The sequence below is a fragment of the Ascidiella aspersa genome, chromosome 5 (genome assembly GCF_963924565.1).
Source record: "Ascidiella aspersa chromosome 5, kaAscAspe10.2, whole genome shotgun sequence".
NCBI classification, from domain to species: domain Eukaryota; kingdom Metazoa; phylum Chordata; class Ascidiacea; order Phlebobranchia; family Ascidiidae; genus Ascidiella; species Ascidiella aspersa.
In genome coordinates, this window is record NC_139451.1 from 2,345,336 (window position 1) to 2,366,509 (window position 21,174).

Below are 21,174 nucleotides of genomic sequence, written 5' to 3' on the forward strand. Positions count from 1 at the left end.
TTTTGTGTTGAAGTTTTTTAAATTCGATAGAGCCACTAATTACGAGGTCGATAGAGCCACTAATTACGAAAGCTATTTTTAGGATTCATTGATCATTGAAAAACAAACACAAACAATCTAAGCAGACGTATCGCTATTCAATGTTCGACTAATTTTAACTAATTTTTTTCTAAGTTAACAAAATTAAAATGCAATAGTGCAGTTGAATTAGATTAAAAATGGTCAAACATAGATCTTTAAATACAAGAAGTGTTGCCTTACGTTTAAAATGTCCTATTAACATGCAATTGGTTTGGGGTGCCCAAAACGTGACATTTTTTCCGATAACCAATATCGTGAACAAAAAGTATCACAATCCGATACCCAATGACGTCATAACCATGCCCACATAAGCAGAATATTTAAAAATTATAAACGTTTAAAAATACTTTTACGGGTTTTAAGGCTAAATTTCCAGGTTTAGTTACCTCCAGTTGTTAACTTATTTGTAAATTTAACCCATATAATCGAAAATCCATACAATTCGGACTCATTTAAAAAAAAAGAATTATAAAAAGAATCGATCGAAAAATAACATGCATAATAAATCCACTCCATATAATCGGAAATCCATAAAAGTGGAACTCAAATAAAAAATATATCATAATCAAAAGAATGGCACGAAAGATAACATGTATTACTTGATCTTTTCCATACAAAAACATCATCGGAAAAATTGTTTAATATGAAGTTATTTATTTTTCTGTATAACGTTCACTGATACATTGTAGGTTGCACATTGAGCGATAGTGCACAATGTGCACTTAATCGTCACATATCGCAAGTGCACATTGTGCGCACAATGTGCACATTTCGGTTTGCGTACATATCACAAGTGCACAATGTGCACCTTGGAATGTGCAAACCGAACCGTGCACATATCGCAAGTGCACATTGTGCACGTTTTGGTTTTGAGTCCTGTTGGCTATTTGACCGAAATGCTCTTTTATGCTTGCACCAATACCTGATTATTTATTGATTTGGGTGTTCATGATTTTAATAATTGAAAATCGATTTAAATTTGTTCGTTAGTCAGGTAAATAGTTTAAGAAGATTTCTTTACGCTTGCACTTGTTAGTGATTATATGACGATTTGAACTATGACTCTGGTTTTTGCGTGAATAAACTCTTCCTAAATTTATTGTCAAACATAAACTAATTGTGTTTGTAATTTTTAAGTTGTTTAATGCCTTCATCACCATATAAATGGTTTAGTTTAGGGCTTTTCAACCAGTGGTCATGGAAATATTTTAAGTTGGGTCACACACCAATTTAAAAAGATGCACCCGTTAGTGGTTACATGTCGATTTGCCACTGTGGAAAGTTTTTTCAAGTTTTATAAGTGCACCCCGAAAAAATCTGGACTGCAAAATAAAAAAACAGCACATTAACAGCACATTAATATGGAGTGCATCGGAAATCATGAAATGCACCCCAATATTAGAAACTGCACCCAAATGCACTTTTTGTCATTTGTTGTACCCGGCCACCCGACTTTTTTTTTGCCGTGCACCCACAAGATCTCGTCAAAATCTGCCATACTTTCCAGTCTGGCTTGATTTGAAGTTTGACTTTAGTTTGGTGTCCAGTTGAATAATTTCTTCCAAGTTTTATTAGTAAATGTGAAAAGAATTAAACAATTGACATAGGCTCAATAGGGGCACTGGTCTAGAATTCTACCACATTTATTTTAACACTAACGAAACGATTTGCCAAAGTTGAAATTGCGAGGAAGGCATAAATATAAAAGAATGAATGTAATAATAATACTTCACTTAACCAAATGCTACCTGTCATTCTAACCCAAATATTGTTAGGAATATAAACCCCCAGACGAAAATGTGGTTGGATTCTTGACCAGCGCCTCAATAGGATATAAATAATCATAAAAATCATGATTTAATATAATTTATTTTTATTTTCGGATAATATTGAAAGCTGAAAACTGGTTAGTTATCCCGCTGGAATAAACATAAGGATGTTTTGTGTGAAGTTGATGTTACAGCACCAGACAAACTGTGTGGAAAATCTGTTGGGCAGCTAATGTAGAAGGTGAATGATTTTGATGCACAATCATACTTGACCTACCCACACTGAAATGCTAACACGCACTCTGCCCCAAAATAATGAATGCTATAAATCCAAGGTCGCAAAATTATTTATGCCCACCTGATTTTGGGGTTATGGTGCTGGTTAAAGATTCAGTTCGGGTAGGTCAAGTATTATTATATTTATTCTCCCAGTTTGCAATTTAACTTTTGACAACGTTATTCGTTATTGTACCTAATAAAAGTGGTAGGATTCCAGGCAATATCCAATTACTAAAAGTGGGTCCACACTCCACAGTGTGTGAAAGTGATCAACCTATGACTTTGCAATGTGTCAAATATTTGCTCTATAATGTATATATGAAGCTTTTCTAGAAAAGTAAAGAAAGTTTACAAAATTATTAAACAGATGTGACCCGAAAATACCCTTGACAGTTAGGTTTTCGAATTCGTTATTAAACGCTACACCAACTTAAAACAAGCAAGTGTCAATGTGCTCACATTGTTATACACCAATAGATCAGTTTTGTTTCGGCTTTTGTTTAGATAAAGCAATTCAATCCATACACAATCTAGGATTAAAACAGGTAGATTTAGTTTTTGTAAAATTATTTTTGATTTTACATAAATATATTATATATTTGTAGATTTCAGATTTAGCATATTATAGATAAAATCAAAGCATGGCATATCTAATGTGCATCTTAAAATTACCCAAGGTACACTGAAACATGGATTCAAGTCAAAACCACAACAACCGTCATTGTCCACCAAGTTATCTAACCACACAAAGTGTAATGTGGGAGCGAGGTTGTCCGATGATGGGAGGCGTGTGCAAGTTAATGATGCATTGGGTCTAAAAGTTGTTCCAACTCAAGCAAGATGTGCAAGCAAGACATTGTTGCTTCAGATTTTTAAATATAATTCATGATTTTATTGACATACGTGAGTTAGGTAGAACAACACACACAGTAGGAATATCATGTCAAAAATACCGTCTCTGGCTAAATGTGCGGTTTTGTCAGGTCCCAAGTCCCGATTTGACTCTACAACCTGTGTACCCATTTACTTAAGTATAATAAGGTGGATATTCAGCAATCTACTCAAAGGGCATAAAATTCATCTAATCTCAATGCTTGTTTGGAAAATATTGCACCATTTGCTATTACCTTTTCACAATTTACAGTTTGCGACCATATCAGTTTCAAAATTTGGTAATAACTTTGTGTTTATGTTTATGTACAATTTTAAATGACATAAATTAAACAAATGTGAGTGTTTATAGTGTTAAGCACTGTATGTTGTATTATAAACTCATTTGTGTTCTACTTTGTCATCATATGTTATGTAAGTGCATAAAGATTCTGAATCACATTTCAGCCACAAACAACTAAGTTAAAAAATGTGGCTTGAAAAACATCTGTTTAAAATAGTTTCCAGTGCCATGTTTTTATGGAGAAACTTCTGTGTTTTCATATATTCTGTCTCAAAAAATAAATCTGCTTTACAATTTGTTTATTTTGGTATTTTTGGTTTATCATAGAGCAGGTTACAAATCTAATAAAAATTATGTGTATCTAGATTGACTGAAAATAGACAATTTTTTACGGTTTGCGGTAATAAGTGTAGTGAAGATATTTAATATATATATATATACATAATTATGAATGCCATGCTCACTAATTAAATAGCATAATATATTTCCTGCAATATGTTGGAATTGACAGATGCAATGGAAATTTATCATTTTTGCATTTATTTAACTATTACTTATGTAGCTTACAAAAAAATGATTCACACTTAAAAAAAAAATCTTTGTATTTGGCAGTTATTCCAAAGTTGGATCTTCAACCAACTGGATTTAATAGCAACATAGTTAAGTACTGTGTTTTAAATATGGTTAGCACAAATATAAAGTTAACATTCGAGGTTAAACAAATGGTGCTTGAGAAAAAATGCAAGGCGATGATAGCAGCTTGCTTGTCCAGTTTTTTGAGTTGTTAACATCGGCAAAAAGTCCAGACAGCTGACATTTTCGTTTTGAAGGTCGTTGCAAGGGTGTGAAGGTCAAACAGCATAAAGGCCACCTGTTGATAAATATCACAAGTAACTAAATCATAAATGTGTGCTGTGTTTTAAGGAATACAGAACTGTCTCTTACAAAAGGTGTGGGTATTTTTACAGAATATTCTTAAAAAATAGTTTTATAAAGACCAATAGAGCATGTGGCAATATGCACCCCATCCGTCAGAAATCAGTGCAGTTCTAAGCAAAAAGGTCTACGACAATCAATAGAGCACGTGGCATGCAACATCAGGTAATTTTTTAGGGGTTATTTTTGAAAAAAAGTAAATTTTATGCTGGCCTTTAAATGTAAAATCTTTAATGCAAAATACATATTTTACTGAGCAAAACTAAAACAGTGATGACATGTGTGTATAACAGCCACCTAGGCATTCAGAAGCCATACTGACCAACTATAACAGCACACATGACAATATGCAAGTCAGGAAAGAATTATCCTTAATTATTAACAACACTGTAAAACACTATTTACTTTGATCCATCTGTTGAAATCCAAAACCTGCCATCAGATGAAAAACTCATCAGCTGCGAAGTGTAGTAGCAGGTCGGAGAATCAAACGTGGACGAGTATTTCTTGATCAGCTTTGTTTTCTTGATAACTAACGTCTGTTCGTTGGTGAGCAATTCACTGTTTTGTTCCAACCATGAAACTATGGATTTGGTTGGAATTTGACAAACTGGATTAGGTCTGGAATCGCACCAACACTGAAAAAGTAAGTTAAGATTTTGACTTGGTTGTACTCAGTGCTGTAAACAAATCAATTTAATTGACTTTTGCAAAAATATTAAGTTATTCCCAGTTATGTCAATATTAGAGTAAGTCCACTACAAGTTAAATCACTGATAAAAAAAAACATAAAACTTTTCTAGTTGTTTCATGTGCAAAAATTGAGATAGATAGCTCATTTTAAGTCATTGGACCAAAAGACTTTAGTCAAGTCATTTAAAAACAGTTACACAACGCTTGTGTACTTAGAGGTCCTGCTAATAAAGGTTTTTAAAATCCACTGCTCGAAATCTTAAAGGCCCGCTTACACTACAGCTGCGCTGGGCGTAAAAATCACGACAAAACGTAACGTTTTTCTATAGCTGCACAAGGCTTGAGTTAAGCAAAGCGTAACTTGCTGCTGCTGCTGCTGCACGGGGCTTGAGTTTAGCAAAGCGTGAAACGCTTGCCACAATAGAATTTAAATGCAAATTACGCTTTGCTCAGCTCAGTGCAGCTGTAGTGTAAACGGGCCTTTATACATAATAACAAAAATTCTACTAACTTTGCACAATTTCAAAATCCAAAACATTTTGTGTACCTTTTGTTTTCTTTTTTGATTGTTAAAAACTTTAAGGAATTGCCACTTTTTATATGTAACTTCACTTTTAACAACCATTCCATATTTTTCTATAATGCTAAATTTTTGTATTTACCTCCAAGACTTTAATCATTTGCCTGATGATTAAAAATGCTTCGATGTCTTCGTTTCCCGAACTTTCACTTTGGTTGCTTGTGTCAAGGTCAACACTATGACCTTCAAATTTGCCTTTTATATGAAGTAAATGCCACCTAAAACAATAAACAAAGTTAAAGTTAAGCATGTTTTTCACAACAGAATCTTGCTCACGCAACAAAACACAAAAAGCAAACAATAAAAGTTCTAAAATTCTTTTCAATAGCTTTTAATGCTGGCTGATTTTTGTTTGAAACGGTGCATTTCTCAAGCTATTAAAGTTAAAGTTTTAAAATTTTGGCACTAATACACTAAACAAAAGTTATAAAATAGTTTATTCTAAAAATAGGGTTATTCCGTTAAAAAACTGAATTCTTTAAAATTTGAAATTAGCAAAATGTTAACTATACTATAATAGACACAGCAAAATATTGTTAATAAACCAATTGAAGGAAACAGCCTTATAAAATCTAAAATGAACCTTGAAATATTCAATTAAAACTTAATGTATTGGACACACCTAATATTAATCTCAAAAATATTAATAAACCAGCAAGTCAAAAAAACAAGTTTGTACCTCAATTGTAATCCAACAGTTGATTCTTCCTTAGTAACTGGGGCGTCTAGCAAGGATTGGAATGGCGTTAGAAATTTTGAGTTCATCGCGTAATCTTGTCGCATTATCTCAAGTATATCCATATTCTTGTATAAGTTAAAGCTGTCATCCTTTATCCCTTCCAAAAGAATGGCCAACCCCTGAAAAAAAAAAACAAATTTAGAATCTCACCTCAGGCTAGTTTTACTAACAGGATGCAGCAGGCAATGGTGTTATGGTTGTTTCTCGACTGGCTCCCCACTGAGCTGTTAGCTCAGTTGGTAAAGCGACGGTCCTGTTATTGCTGGGGAGGTTGTGAGTTTGAACCTCACCACAGGCTAGTTTTATGATCAGGATGCAGCAGGCAATGGTGCCATGGTTGTTTCTAGGGGTTGTCTGAATATCTGTATGTACCCATAAAACCAACTTTGAAATTCTTTTTGTTGATTTTGGACAACATTCACCTACTGTCCCATCCCCATCTGAACATTTTGGGGGTTTAAGTACCATCAAATCCTGCTAAAATATTTATTTTTGAGCAAGATAGGGCATATGGGTATACATTTTAAAACATGGTTATTTTAATTCTTTCAGTATGGATTTAAAGATATATATACTTAAACAAAACAAAGGCAATGTTTTTAAAGATTATTTTCATTACCATAACTACATAAATAAACACGCTTTCCTAAACTCAAGCCCAAAATTATTAATATAACAGCTAAAGGTTGTACTAAGGTAAGGGCGGGCAACTTCTCAAGTCGGCGGGCCTGATATTGGAAATGAAGTACTTGGCGGGCCGGATACCTAATCGCTATATTAATTGTAGTGTACTAAAGGCCTAGTAAAAATATAGAAGCCCATACAGTAGGGATAGCATGTTGTGAACATTTAGAATACCTTTATTGTTGAAAATAAACCAAGAGATATTCAGAACGTTCAAAATGCTACCCACTTCTGTATTGGCTTTGATTCAGACTTATTTTATTTAAATTTACCTGTTGAAGGCTCATATTTTAACAGGAAAAAATTAAAAAAAAAAATAAATTTCGTAATAAAATTTGTAATTTGCTTAATCGACTTAAGGTCTGAGGTAAAGGTACATCATCTTATCGATCCTTTTATAAGCTTTATATCGAATTAATCCTTTATTATATTTCATTCTGAATAGAATAATAGCCAGATGGCAGTACAATATATGTAAACAGTATTTCGCTGTACCCTGGGTACTTCGAACATTGGTTGTCGAAGTTGTTTGTTTTGATATTTTTTCACCTTCAATGTTCAAAACCAATAAGTCAGTGCTTATCAACCTTTGACGACTAAGGTTTGGCGACCCAATTGTTTTTTTTTGTAAGCGAACAGAAAGTAGGCATAGCATACAAAATTTCGAATTTCAATAATTATAATAAGACATTATTTGTATTGCTTCCTTAATTTTTTAATTGAGAAATTTCGCTCAGAAACGATCCCAATTAGTATAAACACGACTGCGGTCGGCGACCAAATCAAACAGCGACCCATAGGTTGAGAAGCACTGCAATAAGTCAATTGAAGTCAACTTTTAATAAAATATTGACTAAAGACAGTTATTGTATCTGAGACTTATAAGAAATGTTTAAACTGCTACCCACTTCTCTACAGGCTTTGATATCAGACTCATTAGGTAACTTTTACCTGTTCAGGTGAAAGAAGTCTTTTGATTGAGATGAAGGCTGTATTATCGACCTGGATACTTCGAGTGACTTGTGGGTACGAGCGAACAATTGCAGCAAAACCCCCGTTTGGTGACATCACAATGGCGTGATAAGTGACAGGGGCCACACTCCGATAACAAGCTTCGTCTGAAACGTGAAAAGTACTTAAAATTGTACAAATTAGCATTAGGCACAGTAAGGGCGCCAATGTTTTGGCACCAAATTTTCGGCACTGTTTGGGGTTATGGTGGCTACTGGGTTGGGTTAGAAAATGGGTTTTGGTTGAAATTGTTAGGGGGTATAGTACTGTTCTTACGGGTGGGGTTAACGGTTAGATAAAGTGTTGTTTACGCCTGATTCTGACCATAACGGGTTTATTCCGATCTCAAAGGTACTACAACCATTAAGTATTAGTTATATTTGATCTTATTCTGAAGTGTGTTTTATTCTCTTGTTAATCTTGTTCCTATCTCGGTCTTATGGCTGGAGTCCCACTAAATCCTGTATACTGCTAAATTGAATTGTAATGACCGAGAAAAATAATACCATGAAAGCCAAGACATGTGCAAAAAAGGTTTTCTTTTGTGCCTAATTTGAGATAATTTTTTAAATATTGTTGCTACAACTATGTTGGCCTCAATGTTGTTAAATATCCCTGACAGGCAACCAGGTAATAAAAAATACATAAGGCATTCAGATTCTATACATAAAATGTCTAAGCATGTCAAAGAAAAGTTAATAAACCTATTTGTTAAATTAGGTTTTTACCCATTTCATTGACTGTTTCTCCTTTTCGTAAAGTGACTTTTGGGTCCAATGTAATGTTGACGCTTGTAATACTTCCATCACTGCATGAAATCAGAAGGTGGTCTTTTGGGGATTCCCCAGCAAAACATAGGCTTGTAATTGTTGAATCAAATGCCTACAAAATAAAAAACAAACAACATAGCTTAAAAACAGATTTTTTGGCGTTGGTTTAGAATCCTACCACTTTCTTTACGGTAATAAAACGATTTGTTAAAATTAAAATTGCAAGGAAGAAAAAATGGATAAGGATAAATATAATAATATTAATTGACCCACCCAAACCAAAATAATGTTAGCATTATAAAATTCCAGACGCAAATGTGGTAGGATTCTAGACCAGTGTCGTGTCTGCCATAAAATAATCATTACAGAAATTTTCAAAGGAATTAAACTTCCAAATAACAGGCAATTGGTATTTATTGGGAAATTAATGTTCTTCTTATTTGTGAAAGTCCAAAATAAGATTAACAGATTATGTCTAAGCTGAGTGGTTTTTAAACTTCTTTTTAATGTGGCAGACCATTACAATTGTTGTTTTTATTAGTAAAAGCGAAATATTTACATGTTGTGAAATGAGACCCCTAACATTTGTTCATTAATTGATAAGAGCACAATGAAAGTAACTAATATATAGTAATCATTTTTTATTTTATCCATTTTGTTTTTGTTCAGCATCGATGTTACATTTGGGACCTCATAAAAAAGCTTCACGGACCCAAACTTGAAAACATTTCCTTATACTTACAACTAAGGTAAATTCTATAAATTAAATGATAGAAATATACTTTAGGAACATTATTCAAAATAGCATAATTATTATAGTGCAAACAATTACCAGCATAAACTCGTTAGAAGTTTTGTAATCTTCTGTCAATTCCAAGGCAATCAAATAGAAAGACTTGGTTGCCAAGACAACCGACCTTTTTCCATCATCAAATTTCAACCAATGTAGATTTCTAAAAAAGCATTGCATACTTAATCTATTGGACAATGCCTTGAAATATAATAGTTAAACCAATATAAAAGAATTACAAATCCTGAAATTGAACAGTTTTTTTGTTTAACAGGGTTCAAAATCAGTAGTAAAATACTTCTTTATTTCTGTTAAATGTACCAATGTTTCAATACCCTATAATATTGCAGCTGGACAAAAAAACATATATAACAGTCCAGTTGCAATACAATTGCCCTGACAAATATTTCTTGAAATAGGTTATAGAACTGTTGGTACATTTAATAAATAAATTTTCTGAAGGAACAATTTTACAATTGATACAATGCCTGGCAGCAACAGTATATTCAGGTTTAAAAATATTGTATAATATAATTTAGTGTTATGCAAACATTAATCTTTTTACAGTTATAAACGTACACATTCTTACTTACTTTACAACTAGGAAGTCTTTTTCATCCCAAATAATACTGTTGGTCAATATGTTGTCTGTCGTGTCATCTTTAAGTGAAACCACATTTACACTAATCAGCCCGTCATAGTTTGAGCTAATAAGCTTTAGAGTTGAAGGCTGTGAGTCAGTTTTTTGACCAAAAGACTTTTGAAATGTTAGCGAGGCGACTTCGTCGAAATTTGTGTACACAACTTTTACAACTTTCACACTTTTAACTTCGCAGCACGGCAGTGGAACCTTCCAAATGACGATGTTGCCGCTTCTTGTGCCTGTGGCAAGGTAGTAGTGGCGGTTGCCAGTGTCAGTGGCGGCGTACACGTCGGACCATGCAAAACAAGTGATTGAAGTGACCATCAAGTCGTCTGCAAAGCCAGGCTGCTTGTCTTTTGTCTTGATGTGTTTAAGATATTGAAGGTACATCCGTGACAAATCGGCAAACTGGTTCCATTGCGGCTTCACGCCTTTGGTCGTCCGTTGAAAAAGCAACATTCTGTGCAAAATGCACACAAATATATGTTCAAACTTTTAACACTTAAGTATTAGAAAAATTAAAATAATTATATATACCGATAACAAAGGATTTAACAGCTTCTATATCCTGTGCAAAGTACAGACAAATATATGTTCAAACTTATAACACTTGACAAAAGGAAAAATGTCTCCATGTGGCAGTGTACATAATTAGGAAAATTAGAAATATTATCATTGACAAATGCAAAATAAAAAAATATTTCAAAGGGACAAGTTATTGAACAAAGATGCCGAATTTAAAACAAAAATGTTGTTTTTGCATGGTACTTCCTGTGCAACATACACACAAATACATGTTTAAACTTTTAACACTTAGGCAATGTCTCAATGTGGCAGTCTACATAATTAGGAAAATAAGAAAGACTTTTATTGACAATTGCGAAATAAAAATATCTTTTTTACAAGTTTTATTGAACAAAATTTTAAAAATAAAAAAAAATGTTGTTTTTGCATGAGCAGAGATTTTGGAAGGGCTTAATTACAAAATGAACACATTGTTGTGTATACGAATGTTTCAATGGCATAATAATATGGCTTCACAGTTACAACAGTTAAAAATATAGTTCCTGTGTATTTATAAACAACATCCTGATGAACACAGTAAAGGGCATTAAGTTTAAAACAAAAGTTATTGGCCAAGTACCTTTTTTATTCTGCTATTTCTAAAACCCTAATATTTCTTAAAGTTCTTATATTATACCTTGGTACACTTTGCACAGATCTATAATGTAGCTTGAAGATGAATGTCTAAGTCAAAACGGTCAATATAATACATATCTCCAACATCTTGATAAAAACGTTTCAAAAATGCCTTAGATAAATTGTGTCATCAGACATTAAGTGATACAAATGTGCAAAAAGGCATTTAAGTATACTGTGCAGTGTGTACAAATCTGTAAAGTAGGTTGAAAATGAATGTTAAATTCAAAAAGTTAGACACCATCTTGATAAAGACGTTTCAATATGCACTTGTAACATAATCAGTAAATGTGACTGAAATCTATTAAACCTTGCTTTCTATATTTTACAACTGAGGTTTTTTCAGTCACATTTGCTGGTGATGATGCAAGTGCGATTGAAACGTCTTAATCAAGATGATGTCGATTTATTTGAACTTTTTAGAATTGACATTCAATTTTAAGCTACATTACAGATCTGTGCATAGTGTACCTAAATCAGGGGTTCTTTAACTGGGGTTCATGGACCTTGGGGGGACCGTGAAATAGTTTTAGAGGGGTCCATAAAGCTCTAATTGAAATGTTAGTGTATTCTTAAGAAGTAATCAATTTAAAGAAAAGAGTTTAATTAAAAAAACACGTTTTAGCACTGATGGTATTTGGACTCCGTTTAACACTTACATATTTTTTTGGCCGAAGTCAGCAAATTTCTGAAGTTTATTTGCATTTTGACGTCATCCCTAAAAATTTCTTGCCTACCGTAGTCCCGCAAAGCAAAAATATAAATTGAAGGTCCATGTTTTTTTTAAAGTTTAAGAACCCCTGACCGAAATGTTTTTTTACTACATTTGTATCAATTAATATATGAAGAAACATTTTAACTGATAACGTTACAATTGTGTATCGAAACGTCTTTACCACTTGAGATGATGTTGATTTATTCTACCTTTTTGGCTTTGACGTTCAATTTTAAGCTAAATTACAGATCCGTGCATAGCGTACCTAAAAGCTTTTTGTATCAATTAATGCATGATGACACATTTTAACTGATGATAATGCAATTTTGTATGGAAACATCTTTACCAAGATGATATTGATTTATTCAACCTTATTTGACTTTGACATTCATAATGCAGGCTTCTTATATATATTTTTTTACATTTGTATAATTCACATTCTACCTGAAATCCAAAGTTTGTGCTGCTAATAGGGAATTGTCTAAAGATGGCAGAAAGCGTACTTTATTAAAACCTCCATTTGCGCCTTGGGACGTCTTCATGTAAACTGGATTCAGTTGCATCTGTAAGTACATCTATAATGTTCACATACACAATGTATTCTGTGGTTCAAGCCTTTCTTACTGGCCAATGATAAAGGCATCCATATATATTACACATCCTGTGCACAATACATGTAGTAAATATAATGGATGTATTCTTCATAAAGATTACAGTAATTTATAATAAACGAACACTGCCCTGTATTCTGGTTTTTAAATGTCAGTAACAGGAAAAAATATTTAACTTTTTGCTTCAAAATGGTTACATATCACTCTTTATGTTTTACAGTTTTAAAACTATTTACTCAATTTCACTAAATTTTGCGTCTGCACGTTATATACGGCATGTCGGTTGTTAATTTTCGCCCCCCAAAAGAGAAGAAATATATATATATGTGGAAAATCAAACAACATTGTCGAATTGTAACGAAAAGCTAATCATTATAACTCTACCTCATAAACTTTAAAGTTTGGTGCCGCTAACAGATTTGACGATTTCGAGCAGAGATCTTCAAACTCTTGCAAGCTTTCATCTGTGTGATTTTCATTGTAGTTTGCTGGCAGAGAAAAGTTTTCAATCTTGAACGCAAATTCGTGCGACTTTGATTGCAATAAAGTGTCGCAGATTATTATTTTTTTATTTGTCGCGACAGCAATCGAATGACCTGGAGACCAATCCACTATCTCATCACCAACTATTTTGTTTTGCAGATTGAGCTCGGAAAAGGTTTTATTCCAAAGTGCTTCTTTACCAATCATGTTAAACCTGGTTTGATTTTGACAGGCTTATTTATGTAAAGTTAAGAAAAATAAAACAAAATTAATGAAATATTTCACATGCTAATCTATAAAAATTAATGCGTTTCTTGTCATGATAGCATTCTTTTTTTCAAAATTCAGTAGCAAGTAAAATAATTACTAAAACTTAAATCAAAAGCAGAATCCTGTTATACTGATATTTATATCTAGACATAGTAAGAATATCAAAGCCTATAAGAAGTAGTTTGCATTTTGAAAGTTTCAAATAAATCTTAACATAATGTATAAATGTTGTAGCTAGACATAAAATGAACGAAGAATGTCAAAGCTCATACAGAACTAGGTAGCATTCACAACTTGCTATCTATACGTCAAACTACAACCTCCAAACATTTTTGCAGTGTTGTGATACTTAAGTAGTTCCAATGTTGTTTTATGTTGAATATATTAAATAGGTGTAAGTCAGTGGTCTCCTAAAATTTTTGTGTGTCGCCATTTTTCTGCTGTTTCTGTATGACTTATGTACCTATTTTGTTTACTTCACAATGATGCCACACTAATAAACGTGACTCCTTCTTCTAATCTATAACCTAGATTAATATATGTTTTTAAATCTTAAGAGCTGCTAAATCAGCCAACGTGACAATTGACAAAATTAGGTTTCTTTGATTTAGCGGTTGTTTCATTACGACATTCTTTTAATGAAGTATATATAAATGGACTGTTTTTTCAAAAAGTCAACTTTATGTTACTAAACTTGGGCAACGTGGCTAGTCAGTTTGCAGATATAAGGAGTAGGCTTTGAGCATACTGAAAACGAAACATCGCAATAATTTTGAAGTAAAGCAAGAGATGCGCTTATGCTATGCAAGGTGGAGGTGCAATTTATTGTTGAAAACAAAAAATGGGGTCATAATGTAAATTCCAATTGAATTTTATTTAAATTGAGGGCACCTATTAAAAAGGTTGGAGACCACTGCTCTAATTGCTTGCACTGTGACAGAAATCCCAGTTCACTGTGGAATGAGAGCTGTCCACAAATTACTATGCTGTTTTCATTGCAACGCTTATGGTTTAAAAGGGATTTAAAAAATCTTTAAAAGTTGTGGGAATCAACCATATTTATATCATTTTTAACATGTTTGGCTTAGGTGTGCTTTTCATGTATTACGTTAGACCTAATTAGAAGACAATGATTTTTGCTCAATATGAGCAATCATTTTTCTCGCGTAAAAATGCTTGTAATCTTCAGGCAATTCATTAAGGACCTTAAGTGCCCGATTTAATATGTCCATGCTTCTTGCCGCAGGTTGCAAATCTTTGTTCCCATAAACATCTTTGCTGTCATACAAATTAGAGTCAAGGTTTTTCCAAAACATATTCACAGCAACACCAAATTCGAGTGCTACAACATTGTGGAACCACAAAGCGGGAATAAATAAAATATCGCCGCTGTTTAGTGTGCATTCATATCTTGTTGCGTTTGCAAATTTTGGAAACTTTTTGTAATCTGGGTTATCAATGTCGATAATTTTGGACTTGTCGCCTTTGAGGTACAAGTTTAATGCATCACTCGGTGGAAATAGAACAACTCGCTTTTTTCCGCTGACTTGGATTAAAAAGTTGTCCATTACATCATAATGAGTCCATAATTGCATTCCTTGAGAAGCGATACGAAACACAGATGAAAACAGCTTTTCTTTCGGGACAAACGGAGGAAAGTTTATGTCTTTTGCCAGTTCCGGAAATTGAACATTAATGTCGGAAACACTTTTTCTTACATCCTCCCCTAAAGAACGAAAGTAGTAAAATTCACCAGGAGTCGAAATAAACTTGTTGTGATTTTTTTCCGAAGCGCGTTTCACCATTTCGCAAAACGGAAGCTTGTGGTAGCCAAAATTCTTGTCGATAAAATTCATGCTTGGAATGTCGCTCACGTGAACCGTTGCAGTTTTATCTCCACCATTTTGCGATAAATATTTGCAAGTCCATTTCGTTTTGCAAGGTCCTATGTCAAAGTCTTTTGTAATGCAAGGTTCTCTCATTTTGCTGATTGTATTGTCAAATACATCCTGGTTTACTTCATGATAAACTTTAACCGTTTTAACTTCCATCTTTTAAGACTTAAAAAAATAAAATAATGACAATTTTGAGGCCTATTTTGAAATAACACTTCATAGTTTATTTTACTGAAAGGCAATTCAGTAAATTAAAAATTGATGAATTAAAATTTATATGGCAGGTGTTTATAAAAGTAAGACATGAACTAAAGAAGGTTCTCTGACACATTTTTTCTATTATTAAGCGCAGTTTTTTTTTGTAGAGGTAATCTTGAAAATATCTCTGTCAAAGAAAACCTTACAATTGATACAATGCATGGCAAGGCAACAGCAGTTTATTTCAGTGCTGTAAAGTCCTTTTAAATTGACTTGTTCCAGTGGGTAATACTAATTTACGGAATAATGAATGGTCGGAACGGAATTAACTGTCGAAATGAAAAGAACGAAGCTGTAGGAACAGAATCAACTGTCGGAATGAGATGAACGAAGCTGTTAGGGTTAGGGTTGGGGTTAGGGTTAGGAATGAACTTTCGGAATGAAATGAACGAAGCTGTATAAACAGAATGAACTGTCGGAAAGCTTCGTTCATCTCATTCCGACAGTTCATTCTATTCCGACAGTTCATTCTGTTCCTACAGCTTCGTTCATTCCATACCGTCAGTTCATTCTATTCCGACAGTTCATTCTGTTCCTACAGCGTCATTCATTCTATTCCGATAGTTCATTCTATTCCGACAGTTCATGCCGTTCCGACCATTCATCAAATTAGTTTCGGCCTTATTCATTCCATTCCGACAATTCCGTAAATTAGTGAGCGTTCCGACTATTCCGACCATTCATCATTCCGTAAATTAGTGTTACCCTGTTCCAGTCAAGTCACTTGTAAATCAACAAGTCTAAGTCATCATTGAAGAAAATCAATTGCTTTTAAACTATTAAAATGCAAAAAATAACCCACTGAAAAACGCAACTTTATAGTAAGAAAATTGTTTATTGTGCAAAAATCAAGAAAATAACCCAATTTAATTTAATTTTTTTTTATGTAAACACTTAATTTCATCCCAAGTCATTTGTTTAAAAGACTAAAGATAAGTCATTTACAACGATTGACTTGTGACCATTCTAGTTAATTCACTGATTTCAGCTACTACAACACTGGAATATTTATTCAAAACAAGATTATTTATGAAGAAAGTTAGAAGAAACCGATAGGGGGTTTACCTATTGGGAAAACCACCTATTTAATGAAAAATACACGAGGTTTTAAAGATACGGAAATATACATATTTAAACAAATCATTAAATGCCAAAAAGTGCTATTTTAAATTGTTTAAAGTTATTTAAAAAATTCCATTGTTAATATTTATTGTTGATAATGATGGCAATAAGTCAAGAACTATCTTTGTTTCACCGTTATGTAGTTGTAACAAGTACAAAAACACATGTGCGACCTTTTTTGAACTTTGTTGTTGAAAAGTTTTTTTTTGCTGTGTTTTAATGCAAAATCAAGAACCAAATGGCGAGAAAGATGCACCAAGAAAAAAATCCACTTTTGGGCTAGTAGCGTTTGGTGTTGTAGCTGCTACAACTGGAGGCTTGTTCGCTGTCACTGCTGCGTTTATTGCGCCAGCATTAAGGAAAGTAAGGGCGCTGGTCTAGAATCCTACCACAACGTTGAAATAAATATTAAGCAATGCATAATATGTGGGTTAGGGTGTCGGTTAGTGTTTGGGTGTGGGTAGGTCAAGTAATATCGTTTAACACTATTACTGGACTCACCCAAACCCAAACGCTAACCGGCACCCTAACCCAAATAATGTTCGTTGTGGTAGGATTCTAGACGAGCGCCAAAGTAAGTTACTTAACAAATGCTAAAATTAAAGCCAAAGTCTAAAAGCTATGTATTATTTAAGCTATTTGCGTATTTTATGACAGATTTTTCTGATAAAACCCAGGCACTTTCCACCGATATTTATACGCATTAAATAAATCACAATAAGCATTTAAAAGGTAAGTGACTTAACGAATTATTAAAATTCAAGCCAATATTTAAGACGAAGACGGAAATACTTTTTAATTACTTTTTAATTAACTTGAATACAGCCGTTCAATTGTATGCTACATAAACATCTACCCGGCACATTATCCAAGAAGCATGAAATGCTGTTTATTTAAGACACATCTAAACTAGAAAGAAAGGCAAATAATAGTCAATAGATTTGAATTTAAATAATATAAGCCATGTCTTCGTTTTGCTGCTTCAGTTTTCTCAATTTTATTTCATTAAATTAAACCACATGAACTGCTGCAGTCAGCAATTAAAATGCATGCAAAAGCACAAGCGCAAGTAAAAGGCGATAAGAATGGAGGGTGACGTCTAACATATCCAAAGGCGCATGCTCGCAAAAACAAGCTACTGATGCAAAAACGCATGTGCTTTAACGTGCATTTTAATTGTTTTCATTTCTACTTTGACCTGATGAAGCACGGTTGTCCGAAAACTTGTAGAAAGTTCAATACAATTTGTCTTTATATAGTGCCACCTGATTCCTCTATTTAGAATTACACCAATATGGCCATATACAAAGAAAAAATATAAAACTGTGCCGTTATTTGATTTTAGATCTGTTTGCCTTATGTTCCGGCAACGGACGTTCAACTTGAAAATGTGGTGAAAGCGCTGAAGCATCCAAAACGTCATGGTTCGACGCTTGTGGATATCGGAAGTGGTGACGGACGTGTGGTAAGTACAATTTGACCTATTTATGACAACGAATACATAATGCTTTTTTTATCTTATATAATATCAATTTTATGAATCCATGTATTTTTTGATGACCTTAAATATCCATAACTTCAACAAAAAAGTAAGTTTTCTGTTTGCTTTGCATTCTTTGACTTTCTAGCAAAAGCATTTTGTGAGTGGGAGTAGAATTTGGTTTGTTGAAAATTAAAACATAATGGAGCATAATGGCTGGCGGTTGTAGTAAGATGTAGCAGGAATATCAAAGCCCATGCATAAGTACGTAGAAGGTAGTACTTTGATATTCCATTTGATATTTTACTCTGTTTTTTTTCATGATTTCCAATCCATTATCTTGTCGTATAATAGAGTTTATCTGGAATTTCTTGTTTGAATTTAATATTTCAGATTTTATTATTGCCTTAATTCTGATATGCTAGCCTTGTTTTTCAAATACTGATCCTAATTTAGCTGCAACCCTAGGTAATAAAAGCTGCAAAACATGGATTGAAATCAGTCGGAATTGAACTCAATCGATGGCTTGTTGTTTATAGCAAGGTAAGAAGAAAAATAAGCTTATTATTTCATTTATCCTTTTTTTTTCTTGTTTTTAAAGAAAATGTTAAATATAGTACACATTCTATTGGCAATACCTATTTTTTGTTAATTTTTTTAGTAAAAATCTGCATTTTAAAGACTATACCAATAATTTTTTTCTGACTGTAGAAATAAAAATCATTATTTTTTATTAATTTTAACGATTTGATTTTAACTATTCATAAAAATGTGCTCGTTGAATCAGTTTTAATTTATGTCTGTCAAATTTATATTTCATTCAAATCAACTATAATAAATTCCTTGATAATAATCAAGTTTATATTATCATTTAGTTAAATAAATAAGAAATTCCTTGACGTTAATTACAAATCTTGTTTCAGTGCCAAGCTTGGAAAAATGGTGTTTCATCTAATGCGAGATTTATAAGAGGAGATTTGTGGAAAACAGATTATTCCGTGTTTGACAATGTTGTTATTTTTGGTGTCGATCAAATGGTAAGTAATAAAACAGAATACCCTTTATAAATAGATAGTTTGAATCCTATTGTCAATATTCTTTATTGCTACTTTTATTTTAAAAGAATACAAAATTTGGATACGGTTGTTTGTGTAAGTATCATTAAAAAAGTCACATAGGAACTATATTTACTTAAAGATCACTTAGTTGTTCATATGTGATTTTCCATTTAATAAAATATCAATTGGTGCTAAACCTGCTATAAATATATTTCCAATTTATATTTGTAAAAAGTAAAACTCTTTGTTTATGTCATTAACTAAAAATGACTAAGGCTATAACAAGACTAATATTTAGATTTTGAACTCATTACCCTTTTTACATGTGTTTATCCAAATTGTTAAACACAAAAGATTGATTGAAGCAAATTTTGTTTTGTGGCATTCGTAATAAATAAGTTATTATTATCTTAATCGTGACAAAATTTAATATTTTGCCAACTGTTAAATTTTATCAACCTTATTTTAGTAAGTGGCTTTAAAAAATATAGATATTTTTCATAGAATGACGGATTTTTAATTGTAATCCAGTACTACATGTTTTTTTAGACTTTTAACTGTTTATATTTATTTGATGAAATTTTGTTTTAAAGGAAAAATATATTTTCTGCTTACTGTTTAACAAAGTGTTGCTTCTAATAACTACTTAGTCTCAATTATAGATTACCGAACGGAAATATTTTTAGATGCCTGATTTGGAGAAGAAGTTGCAAGTTGAGTTAAAAGTTGGATCGAAGATCGTTGCTTGTCGATTCCCGTTTCCTAACATTCCCATCCAGTCCACACATGGAAAGGGGGTCGATCAAGTTTGGACATACCTCGTCACAAATCAACTAAAAGAAATTAATTTGAGACATTCGTCCAACTAACAGTGTAGAACTTTGATTATTTATTTTTTTAGTATAATTTGTGAGAAATCTTTGTGAAAAATATTGTCTTTTACTAGAAAAGTAGTTTAATGCTTAAAAACACGTTGTTACAATTCAACTAAAAGAAGCTAATTTCAAATATTTGTCCAACTAACAGTAAACCTTTTTTTAAATATTCCATTTTTTATTTTGTGAGAAAATCGTTCTAAAAACTATTGCTTTTTCTTTTAAAATGAGATAATTTCTCGAAAAAACGTTGTCATATTGCTTGCGTCCAAAAGGGTAAAAGCGAGCATACCATTTTCGCACAGTAGAAAGCAAATTCAGTATAGAAACGGTGCAGGTCTTCTGTAAGACGAAAAATGAAATGTTCAGCGAACAATACTTCATATATAAACAAAAAGGTTGCGAAAAATAAAACATACCAAAGTTTGATGTCTGGCGGGTAATGATGACTACACCGTGCACCGCAAAACAAAACCTTTATATTGGAAATAAAGTGGCCCCAAAGGCTAGGAAGCTGATTGCATTCTTTACGTGGGATGCGCGCACTACCGCGCCTAAGTAAGTGAGTGTGCGTATGCGATGCGTCGCACCTTAAGCGCGCGCAAAAAAACGAAAGGTGGAGCAATGGCGAAAGGCAAAACACTAACACTGGGTAAAGTGCCTTGTTAAAATTTCGTTTTAAATTCTGTTAAATTAGACTGTAGATTCCCTTAAAAAATTTTACCAAAATTTTGATCTGTGTCTTGTTTTTTTAATGGATCGGTTCCGATGTGATACCAAATTAACTTGTTTATTTTTGACAAATCCAATGTAAACTAAGCTAATTGAAGGTAAATTCTGCTACAAATATCATCACCATTTTTGTTTAATATTTTAATTACGCCAAAACTATTGCGACAAAACTACAATTGAACATGAGGAGAAAGTTGTTAAATAGTTAAACAAATAATGCCTTAAGGCTTGTACATAATATAATACGATTTTTAATGTGTCTTGATGTGAAAACTGGTCTTTCAAGGGTTCTTAAACTGGGGTAGCTGGACCAGTCTAAGGCAGGG

The 21,174-nt window shown here is 32.8% G+C and overlaps 3 protein-coding genes across 3 annotated transcripts; 1 reads left to right on the top strand and 2 right to left on the bottom strand.

Moving 5' to 3' along the window:
• Positions 1-3,915: 3,915 nt before the first annotated feature.
• On the bottom strand, positions 3,916-13,447 carry LOC146141468 (uncharacterized). The gene is made up of 10 exons (XM_083389614.1): positions 13,060-13,447; positions 12,509-12,627; positions 10,100-10,609; positions 9,549-9,669; positions 8,675-8,828; positions 7,887-8,053; positions 6,192-6,370; positions 5,595-5,730; positions 4,645-4,877; positions 3,916-4,174 (listed from the first exon to the last, which is right to left on the bottom strand). The coding sequence occupies exons 1-10, from the start codon at positions 13,363-13,365 to the stop codon at positions 4,018-4,020; spliced, it is 2,082 nt and encodes a 693-aa protein (XP_083245740.1). The 5' UTR covers positions 13,366-13,447; the 3' UTR covers positions 3,916-4,017.
• Positions 13,448-13,457: 10 nt separating this feature from the next.
• On the bottom strand, positions 13,458-15,498 carry LOC146141469 (tRNA wybutosine-synthesizing protein 5-like). The gene has a single exon (XM_083389615.1). It carries the CDS (start codon positions 15,477-15,479, stop codon positions 14,544-14,546), a length of 936 nt encoding a protein of 311 aa, XP_083245741.1. The 5' UTR covers positions 15,480-15,498; the 3' UTR covers positions 13,458-14,543.
• A 1,212-nt stretch (positions 15,499-16,710) lies between these two features.
• Positions 16,711-20,442, top strand: LOC146141470 (ATP synthase subunit C lysine N-methyltransferase-like). The gene is made up of 5 exons (XM_083389977.1): positions 16,711-17,066; positions 18,049-18,168; positions 18,652-18,726; positions 19,107-19,220; positions 19,928-20,442. The coding sequence occupies exons 1-5, from the start codon at positions 16,923-16,925 to the stop codon at positions 20,108-20,110; spliced, it is 636 nt and encodes a 211-aa protein (XP_083246103.1). The 5' UTR covers positions 16,711-16,922; the 3' UTR covers positions 20,111-20,442.
• The last annotated feature ends 732 nt before the right edge of the window (positions 20,443-21,174 follow it).

Coding starts and splice junctions, on each gene's coding strand:
- LOC146141468 (XM_083389614.1), bottom strand. CDS start 13,365: ATGATTGGTAAAGAAGCACTTTGGAATAAAACCTTTTCCGAGCTCAAT. Junction 10,610..12,508: donor GCACAAACTTTGGATTTCAG/GTAGAATGTGAA, acceptor CATTTTGCACAG/AATGTTGCTTTTTCAACGGA. Junction 8,829..9,548: donor CTTCTAACGAGTTTATGCTG/GTAATTGTTTGC, acceptor TTTATTTTGTAG/GCATTTGATTCAACAATTAC.
- LOC146141469 (XM_083389615.1), bottom strand. CDS start 15,479: ATGGAAGTTAAAACGGTTAAAGTTTATCATGAAGTAAACCAGGATGTA.
- LOC146141470 (XM_083389977.1), top strand. CDS start 16,923: ATGCAAAATCAAGAACCAAATGGCGAGAAAGATGCACCAAGAAAAAAA. Junction 18,169..18,651: donor GAAGTGGTGACGGACGTGTG/GTAAGTACAATT, acceptor CTGCAACCCTAG/GTAATAAAAGCTGCAAAACA. Junction 18,727..19,106: donor GGCTTGTTGTTTATAGCAAG/GTAAGAAGAAAA, acceptor ATCTTGTTTCAG/TGCCAAGCTTGGAAAAATGG.